General features: G+C 33.6%; 4 protein-coding genes across 5 annotated transcripts; all 4 read right to left on the bottom strand.

The window, feature by feature from the left end:
- Positions 1-147: 147 nt before the first annotated feature.
- On the bottom strand, positions 148-10,628 carry LOC113510611 (glycosylated lysosomal membrane protein A-like). The gene is made up of 7 exons (XM_026894069.3): positions 10,352-10,628; positions 8,832-9,074; positions 6,870-7,052; positions 5,823-6,053; positions 5,141-5,274; positions 4,397-4,534; positions 148-3,931 (listed from the first exon to the last, which is right to left on the bottom strand). Exons 1-7 carry the CDS (start codon positions 10,433-10,435, stop codon positions 3,754-3,756), a joined length of 1,191 nt encoding a protein of 396 aa, XP_026749870.2. The 5' UTR covers positions 10,436-10,628; the 3' UTR covers positions 148-3,753.
- A 1,457-nt stretch (positions 10,629-12,085) lies between these two features.
- Positions 12,086-27,892, bottom strand: LOC113510767 (probable tRNA (guanine(26)-N(2))-dimethyltransferase). 2 transcript variants are annotated; one of them, XM_052902432.1, is made up of 10 exons: positions 27,632-27,892; positions 27,264-27,521; positions 21,633-21,820; positions 20,590-20,818; positions 20,020-20,168; positions 19,197-19,365; positions 14,218-14,438; positions 13,527-13,664; positions 12,562-12,729; positions 12,086-12,260 (listed from the first exon to the last, which is right to left on the bottom strand). In XM_052902432.1, exons 2-10 carry the CDS (start codon positions 27,507-27,509, stop codon positions 12,122-12,124), a joined length of 1,647 nt encoding a protein of 548 aa, XP_052758392.1. In that variant the 5' UTR covers positions 27,510-27,521; positions 27,632-27,892; the 3' UTR covers positions 12,086-12,121. The 2 variants fall into 2 exon arrangements, with proteins under 2 accessions (XP_052758392.1, XP_052758391.1); XM_052902431.1 differs by having other exon boundaries at positions 27,664-27,892.
- Positions 14,448-19,188, bottom strand: LOC128202360 (uncharacterized). The gene is made up of 2 exons (XM_052902433.1): positions 17,193-19,188; positions 14,448-16,668 (listed from the first exon to the last, which is right to left on the bottom strand). The coding sequence occupies exon 2, from the start codon at positions 16,661-16,663 to the stop codon at positions 15,314-15,316; it is 1,350 nt and encodes a 449-aa protein (XP_052758393.1). The 5' UTR covers positions 16,664-16,668; positions 17,193-19,188; the 3' UTR covers positions 14,448-15,313.
- LOC128202359 (uncharacterized protein K02A2.6-like) lies at positions 22,723-26,923 on the bottom strand. The gene has a single exon (XM_052902428.1). The coding sequence runs from the start codon at positions 26,909-26,911 to the stop codon at positions 22,952-22,954; it is 3,960 nt and encodes a 1,319-aa protein (XP_052758388.1). The 5' UTR covers positions 26,912-26,923; the 3' UTR covers positions 22,723-22,951.
- Positions 27,893-27,960: the final 68 nt, after the last annotated feature.

Here is a 27,960-nt window from a genome sequence, read left to right as displayed (position 1 = left end):
ATCGTTATATTAAAATAGCCCAATCGCAAACGGTAGACAAATGAGCAAGATAGAGGCATTCTTGCAGACAATTAGTACAAAGTCTCATGTGATAAATTTAGTATAAAATTTTCTTTGATAAATGGAGAGAGAGAGAGAGGGACAAAGTAAATAGTAAAATACTTTATTGAGAACTTTATACATAAACAGATAATCAAATTAATATCACATTGAAAATACAAGCTAATAACTTAAACAATAAAAATTATAAAAATATACAAATTTGTCTATAAATCTAGTTGGTATAATGTGAGTGACGACTGTAAAGAAATATTGCTATAAAAAAAAGTTATCTTTGTAAATTATTATAAAATTATTGTGGATTATTATTAACCACCAATTGATTTTATTATTTTATTTTTAGGTATTTGTAGTGGACTATTAACGGAGTTAATCACTACGATAATAGTGGTAGTTCTTCAGTACAGTAATTTATTTGTTATAAAATATTATGTCGTCACTATAACCTATTTGTTTCTCCCCTACATCTAACAGTCAAAACAATGTATCTACTAGTCGCAGTAACAAACATTTCTTCTTACCAAAGAGACAGTGTTTCCATTTATTGGAATCATTTAACCCTAATTATGTGTAGTTCTATTAACAAAATTATATTCGTAGTAAAAAAATTGTAGTAATGTTTTTTGAGGATTTTCTGGAATTAATATTCCAGAAAATTCCCATAAAACTAATTTACTACTAATTTTGGTGACACACTGCACATAAATTAACAATTGTGTTAGGTACTGGCAATTATATAATACTAACATATCACTATTTAGTATATAGTCAACTACAAATATTATACATTAACAATAAATACATCCATTGCGTTTTAACTTTTTATCAAAATAATGAAACACTCGTCACACATTCTTGAATTCCTCTACATACATAAATCTCTTGTCATCATTTTTGTTTACTTAAATGAATGGACTTTTGTGGTTATTCGGCGATAATAAAAATATTTTCTTATTCTTTATGGGAAAGGCCTCGTAATTTTATAATTCTGAATGTAAAAACCTGGTCTCCTAGACAAGTGGGCAAGCAAATCTATCAATAGGTACGTTTTTATTATCGCATGCAAATGAAAGAGAAAGAAGTAGGACGTCGCTGTCTGATTTTGTCTCGTACATACGCAGCGATAACGTATCTATCAAGAGATTTGTCTGCTACCTATCTAGGTGGCTGGGATTACATTTATGATTGTTTATAAAATTTCATCACTGACATGCATTTAATAAACTATTTATAGGCACGTATGTATATGTATATTATTTATAAATATATAAAAACTTATTCTAGATGTTATAAACATATCACCATCTTATTCATAAAAATTAAAACGTTCCTATTTTAACTATTACACTTTTTTGCCTCTTTCAAATTGGGAATTCAGTGCAAAATAATGAGATAAAACAGGGTTGACATTTTTATGAATCGTAAGGGCTTAGTCTTTATATCAAATGTTATCTTCACATTTATAGAGACGAAGACAATGTTAGAGTATTATGCACTTCGGAAAGCAAGGTATCTGATTAAAGCACAGGATTTAAGTGGACCCTCTTATTCGTAAAAACGTCAAACATCTCGACCTATTTTAGATATTGAACTGTTTTATCTCTTTCTTTTCTACATTTTATTATTATTAATTCAGCCCTTAACTGTCCACTGCTGGACATAAGCCTTTCCCATAAGGGAAGTTTTGCCAGTAGTTGCCACGCTTGGCAGGCGTGTTAACAACCACAGTTAGGCTTTTAGAGATGTTTTAAGAGGGACGCTGCTGCCCATCCTTCGCCTTTCTGCATTAGCACTATTATATTATGCATTTGGAATTATCACAAGTTGAAAGAGAGTGACAAACCAGTGTAATAGTTAAAATAGGTTTGTAAAATTTTCCGTTTTTACGAATAAGAAGATAAATCTACAACAATCATATAGTTAATTATACATTATTTTTTTACAGTTTATCAATTGAATTATGCTCATGTTGGAAAATATTATTATGTTTTTATTATTATATAATAGTCATATTTTTGTTCATTAAATCTCTAGATTGTCTATGTCCTTAATTTCTGCTTCAGACTTGTACACTTTGAAACATTCTCACAACCCGTATATACATATTTACTCAGACCTTTATTACAGGTAAATTAGTCCATATCGTTGGAATTCTAAGTTAACCGTTGTTTTATTATTATTTATTTATTATACACACTAATAATGCATAAAGAAATATGACAATGCAAAGCAAATATACAATGGTGAGCATAACTCTACAAGAGTTTCCTTTGATAATTAGTTTAGTGCATTTTTCATTTCATATGTATCAATACCTTTACTTAACAATATAAACATGTACATGCAATCAGATTTCTTCAAAGTCCTTAATCTTTTGACTATATAATAATTTATGAAATCATTAAATTTGACTAAACTAAAACTAACATGGTATTATATAAACACAGTTGGCAAAGTGACTTATAATGCAATCGAATCGAGATCAAATCGCAATCACATCGAATAGTGATCATTAGAGTATTTAAAGGGGAGCCGGGAGGGCCGTGCCCACCACAGAATTGTCCGATACCCACCCTAGGATACGAACGGAGCTTTTAACTATGTGCAGTCACCTAAGACCTTAGGAATGGCAACGCATGGGGGGTATCATGGACGAAACAGTATACTCTGTTATGTCCATGGTACTGCTCATGTCTATAGGCGACGGTTACCACTTTCTATCAGGTAGGCCATCAGCTTGTTTGCCATTTTAAGTTGCATAAAAAAGTCATGTCTAATAGTACATAATATGTCTTTTTTATAAGGGGCTAGCGCCCTCTGGAGTATAATCTTAAAAACGTTTATGAAAGTCATATTAAAGTTATTTTGACGTCGATTTAAATAGTCAAGTATAAGATAACGTTCATTTGAAATAGATTCGATGTGATTTCGATTTGACACCAAATCGATTACGTCAAGTGAGCACGCAAAATAGGACCTAAGTGCAAATCGCAGCGACGACTTAAGCGATTCACAGAATCACAATTAATACATCAAACATAAGAACACTATTTAGAAGTAGTGATGCAGAAAACGGCCATTTCTCTTAAGATATCCATTAGATATGCTTGCTTTCTGCATAACTTCCTCCATTTAATGTTTACCCTGCATTCAGGACAGCTAAATATTTATTAATATTGTTATTTTTATTTTTAACGGGATTAAATTGAAAATTAATCAATAGTTTGGGATGACAATGTAAACGTAACTACGTGCCAACAAGCCCGTAGATTTTTTCTAAGATGGTAGGAGTCATCTGCTTTACGTATATAATAATATGGCCCTGTCCTCAAGCTAGGATATTTACTATTATAAAAAAAGCAACAAATACATGTGGGCAATTGAAACACTAGATTAGGGGGGGGGGGGTTAAAGATAATCTATCCCACACGAATTATAATGTTATATACAGGTCAGGTCGACCACTACGCGGTACCCCCCTAGAAGCTTTAATTTAATTCCTTGTGAAGTTACCACGATAGGTCAAGTGACCTGATCCTCATAGTTTTACCTCCATTGGTGACACGCCAGCGTATACCAATAACTCAGGTAATACCAATCCATCTTCAACCATAAAAAAGGACATTTAAAAATAATTATATACACATATCATAGCCCTTATTCATTTTCTAATAGCGTGAACATATAGCCGAGTCATTCATCGTTCAGCAGCCTCGTGGGCGGATTCCTGTGCTTGTACTTTCGGACTACCAGGTAGACGACGCTGGACAGAGCCAGTGTCACTGGTATTCCCAGTCCAATGGATATAATCATGATCACGAACAGCGAGAAACCCTCCTTCGGAGGTGTACCGTGGCCGACTGTGAACGACCTGTAAATTTAAAATAGAAATAAAAAGTAATTTCGAAAATTAAAAACAAAATATTGAAAAAAGAAACACGCTAAAAAGTATGAAATAATAAAATAGTATTACATTCATGTACAGCATATTGTTTCTGTGTTCACTCAGAACAGTATACTCTGTTATGTCCATGGTACTGCTCATGTCTATAGGCGACGGTTACCACTTTCAATCAGGTGGACCGTCAGCTTGTTTGTCATTCTAAGTTATATGAAAAATATTAAAAAAAAAATGGTTTGACATTTTTATTAATAATTAAATTATTGTAATTTTTGTTTTCAATATTTGTACGCTTGATCTAAGTAGATTTTGTATGGTACTTTTAATTTATAAAATTCAATGTTTTATACCCAAAAACATAGAAAATAAAAATATAATATTATTATTAAAGGTGTTAATAAATAAATGTGATATGCATTAAATAAGTTAACTAACCATGAAGTGTAATTCTGCTGCTTGTAGTATCCGTCCGCGGCGTCTCCGAACGACACGACCATGTCTTGTACGAGGACGTTGTCGCGGTCGAAGTGGCGGTAGAACGTTTTCAATGTACTATCGTTGCGCAGTTCCGTTCTGTAAAACAATATTATTGTTATATAAGTGAAGACACCAAAGGCAATATATCCATTTGGATCTACTTTTTATTATATTAAAAAAAAAAAACAGTTCAAATGTGAGTTAAACTTGCACACCGGGGGTTTCTTACAAATATTAATTTCAAGAAACTTTGCAATGTTTTTTGTTACGTAACTACAAAACAGTATTCCAATTTTTCCCCTTTATTTGTTCTGTACAACAATCATTATCATATCAGCCGTTAACTGTCCACTGTTCCATTGGGGGGAAATTTATTTCATGATAGCCAATAAAACAGTAACTTTGCGAAATTATTAAATTAAAATATGAATTCAAAATAGGTTTAAAGAAATAACGCCTCAGAACTGGGCCCATTGTCAAGTTAAAATTTTTATATTACATACTAAAATTAAAGTTTAAATAAAAAAATATTTTTAATCTATTTTTTGCTCATCATCATTTTATGTCAAATCGTGTGGCAAATCTTGGTATTAATAAAGTGATTATTTTGTAATTGTTTATATTTATAATAAGTTTACTATTGTAATCTTTTGGGGGAAACAATAAAGAGTATCTATCTATCGGTATGGTAAGTGTGGCAACCTGTTGAAGTGGGAGACGTGTGCGCTGGTAGAGACGGAGACGCCGCGCTGCGGCTGCGTGTACGCGACGGGCCGGAACTGCAGGAAGCCGCCGACGCCGCGCCGCCGGGACGCCGGCGTCACTATCTCCACTATCTGCCCGCAACAGATGAGTACCCGGTAAGAGTTTAACGTCTCGGCGTTTACGTATTTTGAATTTAAAATTAACAAATGTCGGAATACGCCATCAGTCACCTTGTTGTGTCATTGTTCAGTGCAAAAACTTGTACTAATTTAATTTGAATGAATCAGACACATCACTGTACATAAGCGAAGTCTTGATATTCGATTATTACTTGGGATAAACCATTTAAATAATAATATATAAAAATATTACAGAGATAAGTAAATGTACAAAGGCGAGCTTAACTCTAATAGAGTTCTCTTTCAGCAACACCCATGTGATATATGATTTTGATATTAAAGAGCTAATAGTGAGCTGCCGAGGTTTTCCCAAGAGACTACAGCATGGGTTTCTTCAAAAGGGGGGTAAAGAGGTTGCTTCAGGGTCGGCAACGCACGCGTAATGCCTCTGATATTGCAGGTGTTCATATGCTACGGTAACCACTTACCATCAGGTGGGCCGTATGCTTGTTTGCCACCTCAGTGGTATAAAAAAAAACTTGAATAGAAAGTAGGTATACCTCGAAAACTCCGGGCGTATGCTCATCATCCAAGCTCTTTCTCATGGTGTAATTCATGGTGTCATTCTTCCTGTCAGTGCTGACTAGTAAAAAGTGAAGCGCGAACCGCGACGCTTGGTAGTCCTCAGAACAGGTCAGGTTCACAAGGTTCACGTCTATGAGCGTCGAGTTGGACGTATGGATCAGGTGGGGGAGGTCCACGGCGTAATCTTGATAGGGGAGCAGATCCAGCTGAAATTAGATTAGTGCATTTTAATTTCTGAAAACGATTAATTGGTTAAAATTGCAGGCTTTCATTGGGATTTAAATTTAACTCCCTTATTTATAAAAACGTTCCATAAATCTATTTTAGCTATTGAAGTGTTTTGTCTTTTTCTTATACGCTAAATTCTCAAGTTGCAAGACAATTTCTTTGTAAAGCAATCTCTTTAATTCTTGTTAAATTCGTCACGATGGACTAATTGAGCTAACTTTATGCTTATTTACCATCTCTCACTGGTACTCCGCCAGCATATACAGAGAGAGTGGGCTGGGTTACCATTTAATTTGATAATTAAATTGTAACTTGTAATTGTGGAAGTTTGATAGTTACTTCAACGTGTCTTAACAGCTTAACCAATCACTATATGAGAGGAAGGGATTGTTAGTAATGCGGACTACCAGTCCCATTGCCAGCAATATACCCTGTCAAGTTCTCCTGCATGTAGTTCCCCTGAAAAACCATCGTGGTGAATCCCAGGTGTATTTGTGACAATGGATTAACTCTGACCTGCTTTTTCATTCTCACCTGTCATTCCTCCCTGCCTCGCCAATGTCTACCGTTAGTATGGGCGAGGTTGCCATTCCAAAATCATCCATTAAAAAAAATATAAATGTGAAAGTGAGTTTGTTAGTTACCTCATCGCAATCACTATAAAATTTGGAATACACATACTATATAAAATAGAGAATAAAATAGATTGTTTTTGATTCCGGTCAGTGAACGTGTCTCGATCACACGAACGAAGTGGCGGGGAAAAACTAGTATATTTTATTTAAACAACTAACCTTAATTTCAATGGTGCCTTTTTGGTAGTCGTTCAAGTGGTGTGCCCGCATTATGAGCTTGACCTCATTATTGGACTGTACCAAGTCTTGGCGAATCCACAGCAAGTCGTTGAGTGGGTACGGCCGCTGGGGGTACCGGTCGTCGAAGTGGCCATTGTCTTCTGTGTCGTTGTACTCGTAGATCTGAAACAAAGCAGGCAATGGTTCACCATCAATCTGATAGATAGATAGATAGATAGATATATCGTTTATTTGTTTGTTACTAATCATACACAACATGTACATAAGAATAGATAATACATAAAACAACATAAGATTTATAAAATTGTGTTATTATGTGTGATCTGCAGCAATACAAAAAGGTCGAAGCTCAGCGTGGAACATTGTTCAAGGAACAAAACACTGATTTTCAGCTTTAACCCATTTGAGGGTACGTGAAAATAATAATTAAAATAAATATAAAATAAAAAGAGCAATATTTTTGGTGATTGTCTGTGCAGTGTGTGTATAATAAAAATAATACGATAAGTATTTATTTATTTATTATTATAATGCATTCATGTACATAATATAGAGTTGTTACAATGTTCGTACGATGAGTAAGTACATGAAACCCTATTTGGGTGTAGCAAAATTATATTGATAGGTAGCTAATATACATGCATTTATTTAACATGCATGCATTTAAAAGTACATTTTGATTTGCAAAAAAACTGCTTCAATGCTGACAAACATCATCATCATCATATCAGACGTGAAATCTCCATCGTCCAAGCAGACGAATTTTGTACACAGTTTGGTGTATAAAGGCTTCTTTATGCCAAAGCAATGTCTTTTGCTTGTCATATAGAAATTGTATTATTATTTCAAGGAGTCAATATGCCATGTAAGACACTTTATTCCTCTCAGTTATTGATTCTAGCAGCTCTATAGGATAGCAATTTAATAAAAAATAAGTTTTATTTTATTTAATCTGTTGATATTTCGTGCATAAATGCGTTTATAATTCATTATCAACAAAGCATAGGAATCAGGTTAGACACACAGTTCTGTATAAACAATTTATGTATATGACCTGTGACTCAGACACATATGTTATGATAGAAATATAGTGACCTAATTGGATAACAATAAATGTTTATTGTATAACATTTGACATCAATTTCCTTATATTTAGGTTGATAATGCGAGATCATAGGGACAGATGAGTAATGGCTTTTGTAAGCATTGTAATAGAATATTTATTAACATATGGTAATTAGATAGTAATTTATAAAAAAAAAAACAGATATCACAAACATATCTTGTATTCCTACATATATAATGATGACCTTTGTGATTTGTACTATTCATAATTGTCTATTTATTTGATATACCTGTTTTTATGTATTTAATATATGTATGTAGTTTTTTTTTATACAATTGAGAAAGGCATACTAGCTAACAGCTCACATGATTGAAAGTGGTAACCGTCATTTATAAACATGAATGTCAAAGAATATACTATGATGCCCATGATACTCCACATGTAATGTTATTTCTAATGATTTCTATAATATCATATACATATAGATATAACTATCAGCTCCACTTTTTGGAATATTTGCATGTTTATATATTAATTTTCTTTTATGGAAACTCTGTACGCGAATAAAGCGCTGTACACGACCATCTAGGCTTTAAGATATAAGGGTGAATTCTCTGCCGATGGTGAGCTGTACAATGATAGAAGGTGGTCGTGGGCATCGTACTGAACAATTTCTCGGAGCACATTCCAATGTACAAGTGGCAGAACATGCAGAGTGAGGCAAACTCTCTCCTATGACTTAAGGGTTTGATACCACTTGGAAGCCATTGTATTGTTGGTGGTACTCTTAATTATACTTAGATGTAAAACTGTTATCATTATTAATAACATTGTATTACTGTTTGTTAACTTAAAAAAATGATCATCTTACGTACCTTGTCAATTGCAATAGCAAAACTGTACTTGGGTTCTTCAGAAAATGTAAACTTAGGTGTCTCACTGTTCCATGTAACGTTCAGAGTCAAATTGAGACTTGAGATTAAGAATATGACTGTGGGTGTTCTCCTCGTGAAGTCCCACACTTGATGGATCGAGTCATGAGCACCATCAGCCCTGATGTATAATAATGTGTCAAAATCGGTGCACGCATTGCAGTCGGGATTTAAAATGGATGTTATCTGTAAAATAATAAGGACTAATATAAACATGTACTATTTCAAGGTTATTGTCTTAGATATAAGCTGTAGGTTCCACATCTAATATTTTTTACTAATATTATAAATGTGAAATTGAGTTTGTAACATTATAATACCTTAACAGTTTAACCAATTATGAAATTTGATATACACATTTTTTTTTAATGGATGATAATGGAATGGTAACCCCACCCACACTATCGGTATACACAGACGGGCACCAGTGAAGGATGATAGGTGAGTATGAAGCAGGTCAGTTAGCCCATTATGACGAATTCAACAAGAATTGTTCACGATGATTTCCAAGGGAAACCATATGGAGGTTGACCTAATAAGGCATATTGCTAGCAATGGGGCTGTCAAACTGCATTGCTAACAATCCCTTTTCCCTCGATATACACATATTAAACGGGATGGAGAAGAATATAGGTTACTTTTTAATCCGGTCAATAAACATATCCCGGTCACATGGACAAAGTCCTATGTAAAATCTAATAAAAATAAAATAAAATATAATAGTGTAATATATAATAAATATAATAGTGTGTTTGTTTGTTATCTCTTGGCATCTTAACCATTCAACTAATCATTATTAAATTTTGTATACAGATAGCACTACGGATGGAGAAGGACAAAGCATAGGTTAATTTTTATTCTAATACAACAATATATTCTGGTGATGAGAACAAAGCTGTGTATACAAACTAGCAGACTATTATTTCAATTTGTTTCCTTGCTTGCATGGAATTGTAATTTCTTTTTAAAAAATAAAAGACAATGAAAAAAATGTGGTTATTTTTTCTCTAACCAAGTCACTTATTTTTTTTATGCAAGATGGAATGGCAAACATACTGACAGCCCACAAAGTGGCAACAGTTATTTAGTGATATGGTCACCAAAGAATTCATTATGACATCCATTGTGATAAGTAGAGAGATAAAAACCTACAAGGATTATTATGAACAAAGACATGCAAAAGTATGGTCATCACATAGTAATAAAAGTCCTTAGAGTAATTGAAACTTTCACATTATTTACAAATGTGTTTATGGGCACATGGTGATTATGATAAATATAATTAAATACAAATAAAAGCTATTTGTACCTATAAAACTAAATGTAGTAATACATAAAATCATAATTTTATAAGATCATATATTACAGAGGGATGATTTTATGTTAATAAAATGAAATGTTAATAAAAAAGGGGAGGGTTACTTTGTTGGATCAAATTTAAGACATGGTATTAAAGCACTTACCTTTCTATCTTGACTGTATGCGACGGATATCGATAAAATAAACAATAATGTTGAAAAGTACATTTTTATCGTTAAAAATAACATTATTTCCGATAAAACAATATGTTTCTTTTTATTGTTGATTTATTGTTATGATTCAAGTTTTCAAGTTCACGCACTTGTGAACATAATAGTAGATAAATAAATATAGCACGTGCGTAAAAGACTACTTTACATGAATATTGAGATAAGACTATTACAAGCACATAATATTTTCTTTCAAGTTCAAAGAAATGCACATTTTTTTTTTTTTTTAGTACGTTTGTTCCGTTTGGAACAGGCTAAGGTCGGAGACCATGCTGCCTAGTCTTCAAAAAGATAATTTGTCTGGAATTTTATTTTTCTAATGTCGCTTCAATTATTGTCATAATCTTCAATATTTCATTTGTCAAATCCGGTAAGTACATTTTCATAAATATCTTTTCTTGAGTTTTCTTAAACCAGTGGATTTATCAAATTAAAAATAAATAATTATAAAAAATCATTGTCTTGCAATTCAATAAAAGTATTCTTATAGCTCCTTGAATGTTGTAGTAATATAAGTGAAAATAGCTTTCAAAGAAATGCACATTTTGTATGCGTCATACATACGATAATAGGTTACTTAATTTTAAATATCATTGTTTATATAACAATTCAATAGAAAAGATATACTAACACATATGAGGAATAGAGATAGAATGCTATGATTTGTCGTATGGAAATAAGTCGGTTAATATTCTTTGATCGTTCGAAAACCTAATGTCAAATCTGTCAATTCAATTTGTGCATATTTTCGTCTAGAAATTTTGAAGTTTTGAATTTCTTTAAAACTACCACAGATAATATAATACTATACCCTACTTATTAAAAAATAATTATTTTGCATAGGAGGCAGGACTTATGAGATGGTAAATAAATAAAAAGCAAATTAGAATAATTTAAACTGCAATACTGCAGTTTAAATTATTCTAATTTGCTTTTTATTTATTTATGAAAAACCTAGTTAAAGCATATGCTTTAACTAGGTTTTTCAATATTTAATAAAAAGTACATTGGAGTCGATTCTTATGCGCCATTTCTTTAAATCAACGCTAAAATTAAAATTTTAATTTAATATAACAACGAAATCTTTATTCTAAGGACTAATATGAATTGAATTTCTAATATATTTAAGTAAAAACTATTATATATTTAGTTTATAAAACTATAATTTCCAAATGAAAGCATTGGATTTAAGAGATAGGTTTAGAGAAATGAAGTTTCGGATTTGGTTTGATACTGCACGTAAACTTCAGATATACAAATAAATAAATGTACTTGAATGCCATTATATTAGTTCTAAATAATACATAATAAAAAAAATACGAAACTAATTAGATGCACAGTGCAGCTTATTTTATGATTAAAGTTTAAATTCACTGTCTAGAATAGGGGTTACCAAACTTAATTGTCTACTGCCCACTTTGAGAATAAATTATTTTTTAGCGCTCCCATTTTTTCACCTACTTATTACAGAGCTACATTAGCGGAGATTTAACATTAATTCTAAACGAGCCTCTACACAACGCCCCCATTTTTTTCTGATTCTCTTATCGTCCCCTTTAGACCTGCAGCGACCACAAGGGGGCGTTATCGCTTACTTTGGGAAAGGCTGATCTAGAGCATTGATACATCATTAATATTAGTGTTCTGGCGAAAAATGAAATAGTTAAATTAAAAGAGTTATTAAAATATATTATTTATTTACATTTATACAACGGTTTCTTCAACATTTAATTTCTTGCGTTGATCTTCATCACTCTGGGGAGAGTGTTGACGTTTCGTCTTCGATTTATTTGAATGTTTGTTTTGATTGCGTATCGCCTTTGACATCTTTTCTTCGCCCACACTAAAATAAAATATTTTCTTTATTAATAAAGTAAAAATAAAAATATACTTTAAGTTGACTGGGTTTAGACTCCATATAATGTAGAAACATTTTTATAGGAAAAAATTGACGCGTAAAGTAAATAGAGTCATGATGAAACGATTTTGTGATCTGTATGGTGCATCAATTTTTATAAACGACGGTTACCATTTACCATCACATGGACCGTCAGGTTGTTTGCCATTCTAGCTTCAAAAAAGCTGCAACTGTGACTGAAATTATAATTCTAGAGATAGGTTTTATATCAATTTATAATACTTACTTGACATTAGCCCTGGAACCAGGCCCCCAATACGGTGCAGGATTGAACTGAAACCGAAGCTGACCGTCTCTCCGGCTGATAGGGTTGGCATCTAGCCGCTCAGTGAGATCCACCTCCGATTGGATGGCTTGCGACAGGATATACTTGGCTGCCGGGTCTGCTTCCAATCTGCAGTTAGCAACGATTATATTATGCTAACATTTGACATATTATTAATATATATCTGTTCTTCCTTACTTGATATATTTAGGAAACAATCTTATATTGTTTTTATTTGAAATCAGTTATTAGTAAGTTACACTTATATCGGCTAATTCGTCAGTATAGGCAAAGGAACTTACTTTTATCCTCACCTATCGCAGTACTGGCTTTAGGGAACGGCGCGGTCGGGGGATGCCCGGAGACGCAGAGTAATGTTATGAGATGTAAAAGAAGCGCTGAGTAAATATGGGTGATATCGGAATAGAAGAGGCAAAAAGCTGCGCCATCTTATACTGACGACATGATGATTTTTTAAAGAGCATACCAGAAAGTAAAATATAGGGTAAAAGATGAAAGGGAAGACCGAGAAATAACTACATGGGATAAATAAAGGAAACACTAGGTGCCGTGTCAAATAGGGAGGTCAAATGTGTGGCGTGGAATAGAGCTGGCTTGAAGAGAATGCATGAAAATTATTGCCTCGACAAGTCAAAATTCTTATATAATCAGAAAAGGAATTAAAATGCATGAGAATATTTTCAGGAATCTTAACACCTTGAAACTAGTGTAGGCGACATCGAAAATACTGACCCATCAGTATTTTCGATGTGTATGCGCCCCAGCGCACCGTAAAAAAAATATCCAGGTTCGTCAGATACATTGAGGTCGGCCCTGATCTACCGTCTTTCAAACTTACTAACATACACCGAAAGCTCAGACAGGACTGAATAAAGTTAAGGGTTGGTTTAATCCATCAGTCGTACTTAGCCTGTTTTACAGGATGCGTTTTCTCCCACGTGCGCACTATATCCCATATGAGCTGCGCGGGCGCAGTTGTTTTTATTGACATCTTGGATGCATGAGAGTACGACACCTTGTATCCAGCGTTCATTATCGCCGACCTGAAAAACGAACGTATTGAAATTAACGTTGATATAAAAATGTATGCTTACGCTTTTAGAAAAACTTTTTTTTAGGATTTTGATGACTCTTTCCATAGATTAACCCTCTTATTGATAAAAACTTTAAAAGTCTCATAAACCTATTTGGGCTATTGGACGGTTTTGTCTCTTTCGTTTGTACTACATTCCCAATTTGAAAGAAAGTGACAAAACAATGTTAAAGGTTTTTTTTTATACAACTTAGAATGGCAAACAAGCTAACGGCCCATCTGATGGGAAGTGGTAACCGTCGCCTATAGACATGAGCAGTACCATGGACATAACAGAGTATACTGTTTCGCCCATGATCCCCCCCTTGCGTTGCCATTCCTGAGGACTCAGGTGTTATTCCTCTGTACCCTGTAAATTCAATTGTAGAATATTTTAGCTTTTATGAATAAAGGAGTAAATGTAAAGCTGGATTTATACACTTACCAAAACATATTCATGTTTTAATATAAATAATATTAACAATATTGATTCAATACAAAATTAATATATAATATTACCACACCTCATAACCATCATAGGCATTGTCTCCAAGTGGACTCTCCCAAACATCTTGTCTAGAGTGTAATAGAGTGGTACACTGTGTAGCTCCTCCCTGACCATAGACAACACGCCTTCTATTCTCTTTGCTGTACCAAACAGTTCAGGGTGGCCTTGCACGTGCATTAGAACCCTGGATACGAAGGCTTCATCGTGTATGGGCGCTGACCAGATTGGACCACCAAGCTGTCACAGAAAATCAGTAGTCGAGAGTAGACTCATGGGTGTAATCCCTTAGCTTTACTTATTAAAACAAATTAATAACGAAATGTATTGTGAGTAGAGATGGGCAATCCACCTGGGTGGGTTTAAAGTCTGGTGGGTAAAAACCGGGTGTTTTGGGTTTATTGGGTTTAAACCCCATAAACACCCAAATTTTTGGGTGTTTATGATTTTGTACTTCATCATCGTCATCTCAGCCGCAAGACGTCCACTATACTGGACATAGACAATATTATTATGCAGCCTACAGAATAAAAAACTTTTAATTTGATTTTGAGTTTATTAAGAAAGAGATGAAAGTAAAATGTAAAACTACAGTCAATCACTGTCAGATTCAGAGTTATTACAAGCGATGAATTGTATAGGTTCGATAGGCTCTATTTCGTCTAAACTGTTATGTTCATTTACTTGCTCAATGAAAGCTTCTAAGATATTTTCTTCATTAAACTGAATGTCCTCGCATTCAGCTTTATGTTTAAGATTCCAGTTATAACAAATGAATGAAATTTTTTCATTTCTTTCAGTTGTAAGTCGATTTCTTTTGTTATTATGTATGTAGCCTTGGATACTAAAGGAACGCTCAGTGGCTGCCGAAGTACAGGGAGCTGATAGAATACGAATCGCTACTTTGCTTAACTCAGTGGAACCACAAATACCTTTCCACCATATTAGGGGCTCAATGCTATCTAATGAGCTCCATACAAATCCTCTGGCCCAAAAGTTTTCTTTAGCTTTATAACACGCCAAATCTGCCATTACATTTGACAAACTTAAGTGTTGGCTTAAATTGTAGATTAACTCCATACCCTTAAGTTCTTCCTCTTGAGTAAGTTCGACTCCTAGAGTATGGGGTCTAGAATATATGCTGCAAAATGTATTGGCCTCATTGCCATATTGCATCTTGAAGATACTGATGTTAGAATCTGCTGTTTGCTTTCTTCGCTCAATGTCGAAATCTCATTTAATGCAAAACGTATCTTAGCTTGTACATCTCTAAATGTAATGTATGTGCGATGCAAACGATTCTGGTCGCTCTCTAAGTAAAATATGCTTTCAGTGACTGGTTCCAAAATACTTATACATTCCCCTGTCTTCGTCCAGAAATCATCACTTAGAATTAAATCTTTAATATCTCTTGAAATTACCACATCTTCTCTAACTGTTAATATTTGCAAAGCTATCTTATTTGCTTTCAAACTTTTTAACGAAGTAACATGACTTCCCCATCTTGTAGCACAAGGCAATTTTAGTGTTTGTGTAGAATCTTCACCCTGCCTTGATTTTATCAACAAGGAACTTAATCGTTGACTCCTTTTAACAGTTTTTATTATATTTATGGCTTGCATAATAAACACAGTTACTTCTTGTATCTTTACAATATCTTGGCACAACAAGTTAAGGATATGTGCACAGCAACCGAGAGGAACAACATGTGGATATTTGAGTTTTGTTAATTCGAATGCCTTTTGTATATTTCTAGCGTTATCGCCAATAAGTACAAGAAACTTATTTGCTCCATACACTTTCATTACTTTTTCAACTTCTTGGCTAAGGTATTCACTAGTGTGAGGATTACTTTCTGTATTCAAACTTTTAACGTATGCAGGTTGAGGTTTTGATATAAGAAAGTTTATTATTCCTTCATTTCTTAAATTAGACCAGCCATCGCACTGAAGGTGTAAGTAACTACAAGCATTTAGTTCCTCATTTAACTCAAAACGCATTTCTCTATATATTTTATCTAAGTATTTTGTCGCTAAAGCTTTACGTGAAGGTATTTTAAATTTTGGTTGCAATTTTTCGAAAAATTGTATCCATAAAGGATGTTGCACCATCGATAATGGCGTCCCTGTTACAAATATAGCTCTCGCTAATTCTGTTTTTATATGATCATCGGTGTCTTGAAACTCAGCATTTATTGTAGTGTTAGCAGACGACGAGGGGCTTATAAAAGAATCATTTGTCTCTATCTCTGACAGTCCAGACATTTTGGTTTTGGACGAGCTATCTTTTATAAGTTTCATAGAGTCTTTTAATGTTTCTGGAGATTTTGGACAAGTGATAAGATGTTGAAGCATTTTGGCAGCATTACTGAATTTGTAGACCTTATTACAAAGCTTGCAAGAAACAGACTTGTTTGGTAAAGTACGGTAGTGCTCCCATATGCGTAAATCTTTAGGTCTCCCCATTGAACCTAAAAAAATGAACGATGATTAGTTGGTCTGACGAACATTCAACAATAGAGTGCCTATTTTTTTACAATGATTATTTCTTGTTATTTACAATAAATTTATTAAAAAAATAATAAAATAAATACAAAAAACCTTTGTAAAATTACATCTCCTCGGAGGATTAAACGCAGACGCTAGTTTATTATCGTATTGTTCTGTATTTTTCTCAGCAACTTCTTTAATTCGATTAGGTACTTACGCATATTATGTTAAAAATAAATATCTAGTACACATCTTAGGCTATCCACCATTATTATCCAATGACGACTCTCAGCTAACTATGCACTATCATCCAAAATAAACGTGTATGGAAAATTTTATCCCAGTCGGTTGAGGATTGAGGATAATTGCATCAACATACGAACATACCTACATACTTTTATTTACATAACGCAAGCTAAATAAAAGCTTGTAATAATACATCTAATTTTAAGTTAAAATTGTTAAGTGATCATGATATAATTGTATCATTCAAAAATCCACTTACCTTTAATTATTTCTTGTTAAGTATAAATATTATTTCAAATCTGCTCCCTTAATATGCACTTTTTTACTGCTTTTCCTACCTAACACGTTACCAGGAAGTCACGTTACCAGAGTCAGAGTAATAGTGAACACGTTTGACAGTGATTGTCGTCGCCTCATATTCAGCGTCGACGAATAGGGGAATCCCCAGTCATAATGTATTGCATGCGTGGCGGTCTTACTTCAAATCCATAAACAAAGAGATAATTACAGAACTCGATACTAGATGGCGCTGTTTTTGTTTGAAGAAAGTTTGCGGGCTAAAATACATAGAATTTCATCAATGACTTCCACAAAGAACAACATTTCTGTTTTTTCTAAGTCCGTATCTCTTCCGTATATTTCATAAGATATAAGCTTGGGCTACATTGTTATGCAACGTGATTTTGTCGCTGTCTTGCTAGCAGGGTTGACAGATATACGATTTAAATCGTACTCATACTATTATTTGTCTATTTTTTAATGTACGATCGTAAAGATTATGATCGTAATTCGCACAAAAACATACGACTTTTTGGTTACCTGGCAACATTTTTATTATGAAACGAACATGCTCACATCATCAGTCACATGCAACAATTTATTGGGGATTTCCCCTTCACATCTGGCAGTCCTGCTTGCTAGAATATAGGTAAGTCAGCCACAGTTACTGACGATCGATATTTAAAGGGTATTGTTTTTGTGCTAAATATTTCATAAAAACGTTATTTAATACTTTGTGGATTATTAATTTAGTTGATAATCACTGGAAGTAAAATGGATGCTAATTTGAGAGATCAAGATCTTCGTATAAAACAGTTAATAAAAGAAAATCTACGTAAGTACTCTTTTTATACCTAGGTAGGTAAGGTATAATAAACACAAAAGGTACTTAGATCGCGTGTGTTCGAAGCATTTATTCTAATAAATTTAATTTAAAATTGTAGAAAGAAAAAAATGTCTGCCAAGCCGTAGCCGAAGCCGATCTCCAAATATATTTGGCGATAGTGAGACCCAGTGTCCAGATGATTTACCCAGCGTCGTCGCAACAAAGAAAAAAAACGAGGATAAAGTAAAAGAAAATTTACTGAAAGAAGAAACAAACTGTTCTAAATGCTTAATTTATGGAGAAGAGGATAAAAGAAATTAGTATTTCGGACTGTTAGTGGCTCAAGAATTTAAATATATACGGCCATGTGTGCGAACGAGGTGTTATGAAGAAATTTTAAAGTATCTACGGGAAGCAAAAGGCCAACATGTTGATCAACTGCAACATGAAAACACTGAAAATTAATTACTTTCATTTTATTATATATAGATTTTTAAAATTTCCTGAAATATTATTAGTTAACGTTTTATTTAATATTGTAGAATTGATCAATACAATTTATAAAAATAATTTATTGGTATTACTTACATATTTTCAAAAAAATACGTAAAAACCTATTTTTTTGGGTGATTATGGGAGTTTATGGGTGTTTATTGGGTTTTTACCAAAGCACCGGGTTTAAACCCGGTGCTTTGCCCATCTGTAATTGTGAGTATGTCTGTGTTTAATTTCAAATGTTACCATAATATTTATATTTGTTTACTTTACCAATGTAACAAACGTTTTCGTCACACAATAATATATAGTCAATATAATGCATAAAAAATACACTCCTGATGTAAATTTCATTACTTTAATGTGGGTTACATTGAGCGCCACAAAAAATATCCGGCCCTAAGGACCAAAAAAATATAGGTTTCTTACACTTTATATATATTATATGATATACACAAGAATTGAATGTGCAATGAGCTATCGATAAAACAGATATGTCGTATGCTTCAATGCCATCTTTTTAATTTTTTTATGCAATTTAGAATCGTAATCAAGCTAATGGTCCACCTGATGGACACCTCCATTATATATGTAAAAACATAGCTGATATATATTCATTGTAATATGTTATGCATTTAATATTGTAAATTAATGTAAGCTTACATGATGCCTCTGATTGCAATGTACGCAATATTCGCCGACTGTCGGCGCGGCAGGTAAGTATGCCTTCATTTGATCTGGGTTTTTTTCACTGGGGTTGGGTTTGAAGCCACCAAGCGGTTGTAGGGTTATGTGGTCGCAACCCACGCAGTGGTACACCATTGACAGCTTGCTGTTCAAATGAAAAAGGTACATAATAACAACTGATAAAATGTACAGTATAGAGATAAACGACATTGGGGCCCGATTCTGCTATTTAGTGCCATTTTTCTAAATCTGTCTTTTAACCTAATAATTTAATTTGAAAATTTCATAAATTTACTATTAATTTTAATAATAAATTTGTTTTATATTTGTTAGAAAATTTGTTCATGTTGATATATTACACATTTCACTGTATTTAAATAAATTCAAATTTTAGATAGTTTTTAATAAATGGCGTCTCAGAATGGATCCCATTGAATAGTGAAGAGTTTTTAAATTGGAAAAGTAATAATATTTTTTAATAATTTTTAATTTTTCCAGGGAAATATGGGTTGCGAAATGACAAAAATATATAAAAAGTTATGGGGCTTTCAATAACTCATGTAAGAGTATGCTTTCACTGGCAGTAAATATACCTCCATAAATGGCACGAATTATTTCGATTCTAGCTATAGCTATGTAACTAGAAAAAGCATTCATATTATTCAGCTGCACTTTCTCAACAGAGTTTTGTAATAATTTTTTTAAAAAAAAACAAAAATTGGCGAAAATAACGGATGTGAGATGTTTGTGTTATTGGGCTTATTAATCAAATAAAAATAAATGAATCTAATAAATTTACCTGGTAGTCTTCTTGCAGTGTATAGCTCCTGAGTAAATTTTGACAAAGACTCTGATGTAAAAATCTGCTGATATACTCAGAAGTGGAACGATGTAGCGGCTGTATCTATTTGCATGTTGCTCTATACATTGTAGTAGTATCCTTAAAGCCTGAAAAAATAATATAAATTATAGGGTTGAATAATAATCAATGCGATTCATACTGTAATAAATAAGTTTGAAACTAGTCAGGCATCCCTGAATTTAAAAAGTGAGTAAAATCGATATAAATAATTACAAGAAACTAGAGATGGTTTGTAATATATTCAAAGTTAGATATCCGACCGATGAGGGCGATATCGAAATGAGTGATGACATTGCTTCCGCCATTAATTTTTTTTTTACAACTTAGAATGGCAAACAAACTGACGTCTCACCTGATGGAAAGTGGTAACCGTCGCCTATAGACATGAGCAGTACCATGGACAGGGCCGTCAGCTTGTTTGCCATTGTAAGTCGTTTTAAAAAATAAAAAAGTAATTTAGACCATTTTAATGGAAATATATGGCAAAACAAATAAAAAAACACATACCATTTCATGGCAGCATTTAGTCTTCAAACTGACAGCACCATATTTACAGTAGCAAGTTTCGGGCGAGTTACCAGCCAATACCGCCATGTCTGTAGCTGTGACGAGTAACAGTCCCCCGTCGCTGACGCTCTGTACGGCCGCGTCGAGGAATATAGATGGACAGCCATATGGGTCCAGGTCGATGGCGGAAAACCGCTTTGTCGGGTGTTTATGTTTGTACATAAGCATGCTGGGGATGTTAATAACAGTAATGAGTTATAATTCTGCAATTTGGGTTAAAAAAATATTGCAGTAAATTTAAAAAGTCTTTATTCTGTCCTATATTAAAATCTCATTAATCTATTTTTGTTATAAATTTAAGAATTTTTTTATAGTAATTTTTTATTATTCTACTGTGCATTCAGAATGGATTTTTAGCTACATTTTCAGATGTTTGTTATGGGGTTTTTCATAACACAGGGTATTGTATTTTTTTTTAATGGCTGATAATGGAATGGTAAGCCCATCTACGCTAACGATATACGTTGACGGGGCACCAGTGAGGGATGATAGGTGAGAATGAAAACGTGAATACACCTGGAATTAATCACGATGGTTTCCAGGAGGGTCTGTGTGGAGGTCGACGTGACACAGGGTATATTGCTAGCAACGGGATTGGCAGCCAGCATTATTAGCAATCCCTTTCCCCTGGGTATTTGTTTCAAGAACTAAGCAATCAGTGTGATTATGTAGTACTACTCCTTATAAAAAAGAAATCTAACTTAACACCAATAGGGTAGACAGCTTCATTCACTTGATGTTAAAAATCATACTGATATAATAAATGTTAATAAAATGTCAAATAAATGAATATGGTTTTTACAAATACGTTAATATGTATATATGTATGTATTTGGCACATTTGGTAAATAAATTTTGACTAACAACATTCATATATAAAAAAATTTAAATCCATTGAATAAAAAGTGACGATCGGTGAGAAATAGTATTTTTACTAGATGGAGATTATTTAATTATTAGATTATTAGAAAAGATCATCATACCAAGCATCATCATGGTTTGTTTCAATCAATTTCTCCACCTGATTATGAACTACATTGGCCTTGATTGTTTCAACGGCTTGTATGGAAAAGTCATTGGCAACAATTTTTGTAATATTTGGCACTTCCTTAGCGTAACGGATGCTCCTTAGGCCTGTTGCAGATAGGGCTTCTAAGATGGTTATTTCAATCTGTAAAATATAATAGAGATTAAATTGTATTGATTATGTAGAACTAAGAGAACTTACAAGAGTAAAAAAACTCAAACACCATCATATCCGGGAGTTAAGAGGTAGTTTCTTCATTGCCTCATGCGTCATCTTCTTATATATTTATTTATAGGAACATGATATTGCATTATAACATATATAATAAACATTAAATATAATACAATATTAATGCATATGCTTTCTAAAAGGTATTCACAGTATTTTCTTTAACATAATTATACAGTATGATATATAAACAATCTGCTCATAGTTTTGGCACAATAAAGTGCTGAAGAAAAAAAGGAAGGTATAGAATTGTTATATATTGGCAATTGGTGTAATTTTTATTTTCTAATTATTTCTACAATTTTATTTTTATAATTATACATAGTTCTATAGATAATATAATTTTTTAAAAGAGAATGTTGTAAGATGAATTAGTTTAGCATGATATTATAGTAATAAAAAGGTTATCTGTGGACTTTAGTCAAACACAATATAAAAATTTTAAAAAAATAATAGTTTCCACAATAATATTATGGGAAAAAAAATTATACCTGTGTATGCCTCAGCAACACAAAAAGGCCTAACTTAGTGTGTACTTTGCCTTGTTGGACAAATAACTGATTTTCTGTTATGAATTATATTTATAGACACATGCATAAATTTATAATTTATTAAAATGTGTAAACAATATTCTATTTAATTACACATTATTTTTTAATAAATATAAATACTATTATATATATAAATACTAGGGCTATTTGTATACCATCGTGGACTAATTATCGTTTTCTATCAAGTAAACATTTTCTTCTGCTTTTAATTCATATAAGCTGCAAAAACATATATTGAAATTTGTTTGGTAATTCTGTCAATGTCATGGTTAAAAGATACAACTTGGTTGAGATTGGAAGCAAAACTATTTTAATTGTCATAACTATTATACAGGTACCCACATCAATTGACTTAATCAAATTACCCATTATTTTTATACATAACATATCTCACCCCTATAATCTTGAAGTACAATTAATATCTATAATAGTTACAAATACAGAAATCAGCACATAAGACTAAGATACTCTTTATATTAATCACAACACATGAACGCTACACAGATTCCCTAGGTATACCAATTATATCTGGCCAGGAATCAGGGTCTGGTATTTCAATCTCAGGCGAAGCCTCAGGTACAATATCATCTGGTTGATCCCAGGATGGTCTACGTTGGCGCATAGTATGCTCTTTGCTACCACGTGATAAAATCTGATCTACATGGCGCCTATGTATCTCCCCATCCTCTGTTCTCACCCTATATGTGGTTGGACCTTCAACCTCCACAATGGTAGCCCTGAGCCATTTCCGTCCTGGCTCATAAACCCGAATTAACACTGCTTGATTTATATTAAACGTTCTGTTTCGAGACTGTTGGGCTACAGCTTCAAGTTGCTTCTGGGCATCATCTGGTACACAATTAGGGTGTAAATTGGAAACAGCAGTTCTATATCGACGGCCATTTAGAATTTCCGCTGGTGTTTTATTAGTGCTATTCGGTACTGTGCGTAAATGATACAATACTTTCGATAGCTTTTCAGGCCAAGATATGTTACAATTGGCATATGAAAATTTCTTAAGTTTATTTTTAAATGTTTGTATAGCACGTTCAATATGCCCATTAGTCGCAGGATGATACGGGGGTGAATACTTGTGCTTTATACCATTTTTTTTCAGAAAAGAGTTAAACTCTTCAGAACTAAAAGCCCTGCCATTATCAGATACCAATATATCAGGCAATCCTTGTGCAGCGAAAATCTTCCTTAATACATTAATAATTGTCTCACTGCTCATTGATGGAATAATCTCGGCTTCAAACCACTTGCTATAACTATCCACCAGTACAAAAAATGTTTTACCTTGGAAGGGTCCTGCAAAATCTACATGCACCCGACCCCAAGGTTTCTCCGACGGTATCCAAGCCTGTGGATCTTTTGGTGGATTATTTCTCACTTGTTGACAATGCACACAGTCTGCCACAATTCTCTCAATGTGTAGATCCATATCACGCCACCAAACATATCCTCTAGCATAAGCCTTAGTCTGAACAACGCCAGCATGGGGAGCATGTAATAATTCCAAAACTTTACTCTGCAGTGCTTTGGGTATAATAACTCTGTTGCTCCATAGTAAACATCCTTTACTATGAGAAAGAGCCTCTCTGCGAGACCAAAATGGTTCCACTTCCATATTTGGACTAGAACGGGGCCAGACATGTAGTATATGAAACATAACTTTCTGTAGAATTGGATCTTTCTTAGTTTCTACTGCAATCCGTGTTACATCAAGGTCCCACCCCTCTGGCTGCTCATCAAGTAAAAGTACTTCTCTTAGACGTTCCTCTTCCCCTGCAGACGTATTAGGCACTGTCCATCGACTAAGGGCGTCTGCATTTCCAATAAGTTTCCCTGGCCTATATTTAATATTATAATTATAACAACCAAGCTTCAGCGACCACCGTAACATTCTTGGTGATATTTGGTCAGGTATAGGTTTTAAAGGGTTAAACAGACCAACAAGCGGCTTATGGTCCGTAATAATATCAAATTTACGTCCTGCCAAATATTCATGAAATTTTGTGATACCAAATATAATTGCCAGGGCTTCCTTGTCAATTTGTCCATAACGCCGCTCATGTGGCTGAAGAGTTCGTGAAGCCATCATAATCGGTCGTTCTGATCCATCATCCATCACATGGACAATCATAGCTCCTAGACCATAATCAGAGGAGTCACAAATTAATAGCAGTGTTCTGTTTAATTCATATCCAACTAATGTCAAATCTGATGATAAAAGATTCTTAGCTTTGTTGAAGGCCACTTGTTCGGCTTCACCCCATATCCAGGGTCGTTTTGCATCTAATAACCTATACAATGGTTCAAGAATCGTCGCTTTGTCAGGCAAGAATTTTTCATAAAAATTATAAAGACCCAAAAATGCCCGTAACGCTACCTTACTCTGAGGTGCTGGTTTCTCTTTAATCTCCTTGACCTTTACTGGAGATGGATGTAGTCCTTCACCATCAATCATATGTCCCAGAAAGGTAATGCTGTCTGATGCAAATACACATTTCTTTACATTAAGACGAAATCCCATTGAATTCAATTTGCTTAAAACTTTGCATAACCTTTCATTATGTTCTTCAATGTTTCTCCCACATACAGCAATGTCATCGAGCAAGCATGCTACTCCTTCCATGTCTACAAGGGCTGCTGACATTAATCGCTGGAAAATTGCTGGTGCCGCACTCACACCAAAGGCCAAACGATTCATCCTCATGAGTCCCATAGGAGTGTTAAGCGTTAACAGTTCAGCTGTCTCCTTATCCACCTTCACCTGTGTATAAGCTTGCTTAAGATCCAATTTACTAAACACACGTCCTCCACTTAACTTTGCAAAAGCTTCAGCTGATGTGGGCAGTGGGTATGTATCTGTATTTATAGCAGCATTAACAGTGGCACGATAATCTCCGCAGATACGGAGTGTGCCATCATCTTTCTTAACAACTCTAATTGGTGTGGCCCATTTTGAATACTTAACTGGTGTCAAAACGCCATCATTAATCATCTGTTTCAAAGAAGCTTCCACTTGTTGTTTAAGTGGAAATGGTACTGGTCGAGCTTTAAAATACTTCGGTGCCATCTCAGGTCGTACATGTAATGAAACTTCTGGACCAATATATTCTCCTAAATCATTCTTAAATAAATCAGGAAATTTGTCTATGAAGGATGCTAACTCTTCATTAGACCAGCACAATCCAGAAACATGTATATCCAGAGGGTTGAACCAATTTCTTCCTAATAAACTTGGTCCCTTGCCTGTTATCACCAACAGCTCACATTGTGCCTCCTTGTTACCTAAACTAGCCCGTACATTAGCCAGTCCCAGCACTTTCAGTGGTTCACGTGTCCATGTCACTAATTTTATGTTGGTAGGATTCAGTGGGGGTGGTGTTACCCATAATTTGTAATAAGTTTCCTCTGAAATAATTGTTCTCGAAGCTCCAGAATCAATTTCCATGGAAAGGCTCACACCATCTATTATCACATCAGCTCTAATTGCTGGAAGGTACTTTTCTGTACAATTATACACCCCCAACATCTCTTCGGGCAAGGACTTACAGCTTCCCTCCCCACATTCTGTAGTCTGATGCACTTTCGCCAATCTCCTCTCACAAGCAGATGCAATATGCCCATAACGTTTACAAAAGTAACATCTTGCTTTCACAAACGGGCAGCGCTCACCAGTTTTATGTAGTCTTGCACAATGTCGACAGTCATTTGACTTTATCCTACCAATTTCCATAGGTTCCGTAACATGGAACGGAGTTTGCTTCTGCAGGATGTTATCAGGGTATAAATCCAAACATGTAGCTTGATAATTGAGACACATTTGTAAAGCACTTTCATAAGTTAGCTTTTCTGTTTTCAATAATTCTCTTTTCAAGCGTATATCACAAACCCCTAACACCAGTCTGTCTCTCAACTGACGTTGCAAGTCCGAAAAGTTGCACTTAACAGCCAATAAACTTATAGCTGCTACAAAGTCCTGCACGCTTTCATTTTGTAATTGATGACGTTTATGAAATTTTTCCGTTTGTAAAATTTCATTAATTTCCGGTTCATAAAATTTGTCTAAAACATGTAGTATATGGGAAAATTCCACTTCAGTTGGTCGATTTGGTACTAATAGAGATACAATTAAGCCATAAGTGTCTTTTCCACACTGAGATAAAAACAATGAACGCGCTTTATCGATGTTCTGTTCACCATAACCCGCGGCATCGAGCGCACATAATAACTGCTCTTTATAATCCCTCCATTTATCTGTTTTTGGATTAAAATGTCCCGGAAGCACTATATTCGTAAGATTTGACGTCATTTTCGCATAATTACATTTATTTTCATCAGTCGCCATTAAAAGATACAACTTGGTTGAGATTGGAAGCAAAACTATTTTAATTGTCATAACTATTATACAGGTACCCACATCAATTGACTTAATCAAATTACCCATTATTTTTATACATAACAATGGTTATGGAGTTTTTTAATTTGGTTGGTATTTAATAATATAGAGATAGAGAAAAAATATATAATAAATTAAAATTTAAATTTTGGACTTTATTTAACATTAATGATATACTTTTTTTTCAGCCATATGTTAATTAATTATAGATAAAGCTATAATCAAGAGGAATGATTTGATTGTTTATAATGGATAAACTCAAAAACAACTCAACAGATTTTCAAAATTCTTTCACCTATAGAAACACCACCTACATTACCAGCGAGTAATATATTATTATTGCAAATTTTATCTACGAATGTGAAGCCGGGCCAGATCACTATAACAAATGGAAACTAACCTCTGAATTATTACAGTCTTCCGAAATGAATTCCTCTTGTCCAATATTTTTACTTTTCTTTTTTAGCTCCGCCTTAGCAAGTTTCTCAGTCTTATAGTCATCAGTAAACACACTAAGTACAGCTATACTTAAATCTCTGTTAAATTCTTGCACAGGGTTATAGAATACTTTCTCAGTAGTTAAGCAGATTTCAGCTTTACCTTCTTTTATACTTTTTTTTGGGGTTTGGTCAACAGATGTTTCCATTTTTTTTACTTCCTATAAATACGTTATTTAATAAGACAAATGTTTTAATAGAAAAATTATTTGAAGCGTAGAAAGTTTCCTTATCTATGACTTAAAGCAATATGAAATTTCGGTTAATGTACCTAGTATTTATTTGATGGATATAGGTACTAACCTGAAAAAGAGGATTAAAAAATCTTAAATATCTTCTGATATACATAAATAGAAATGATCAACATTAATATTTAATGAAAGTTCTTCAAAATAATATAATTATAATAATATTGTGATTGTATTCTATATAAGAAGACAATAATAAGCGAATTATGAATTATCTTGTAATAAGATATTGGATACGAAAGAAATAGTAAATTCTGTAACACATGCGAAACTTATTTTGTTTTGACATTTGACAAAAAACCACATAGATAAGAAGCAATCATGCTAATCACATAGATAAAAAAATAGATTC

Source organism: Galleria mellonella, unplaced genomic scaffold, assembly GCF_026898425.1.
Source record: "Galleria mellonella isolate WM207_F2 unplaced genomic scaffold, CSIRO_AGI_GalMel_v1 utg905, whole genome shotgun sequence".
Taxonomy (NCBI): Eukaryota; Metazoa; Arthropoda; class Insecta; order Lepidoptera; family Pyralidae; genus Galleria; species Galleria mellonella.
Note: the sequence above shows the minus strand (reverse complement) of the source record. Positions and strands in the feature narration are given on the sequence as shown.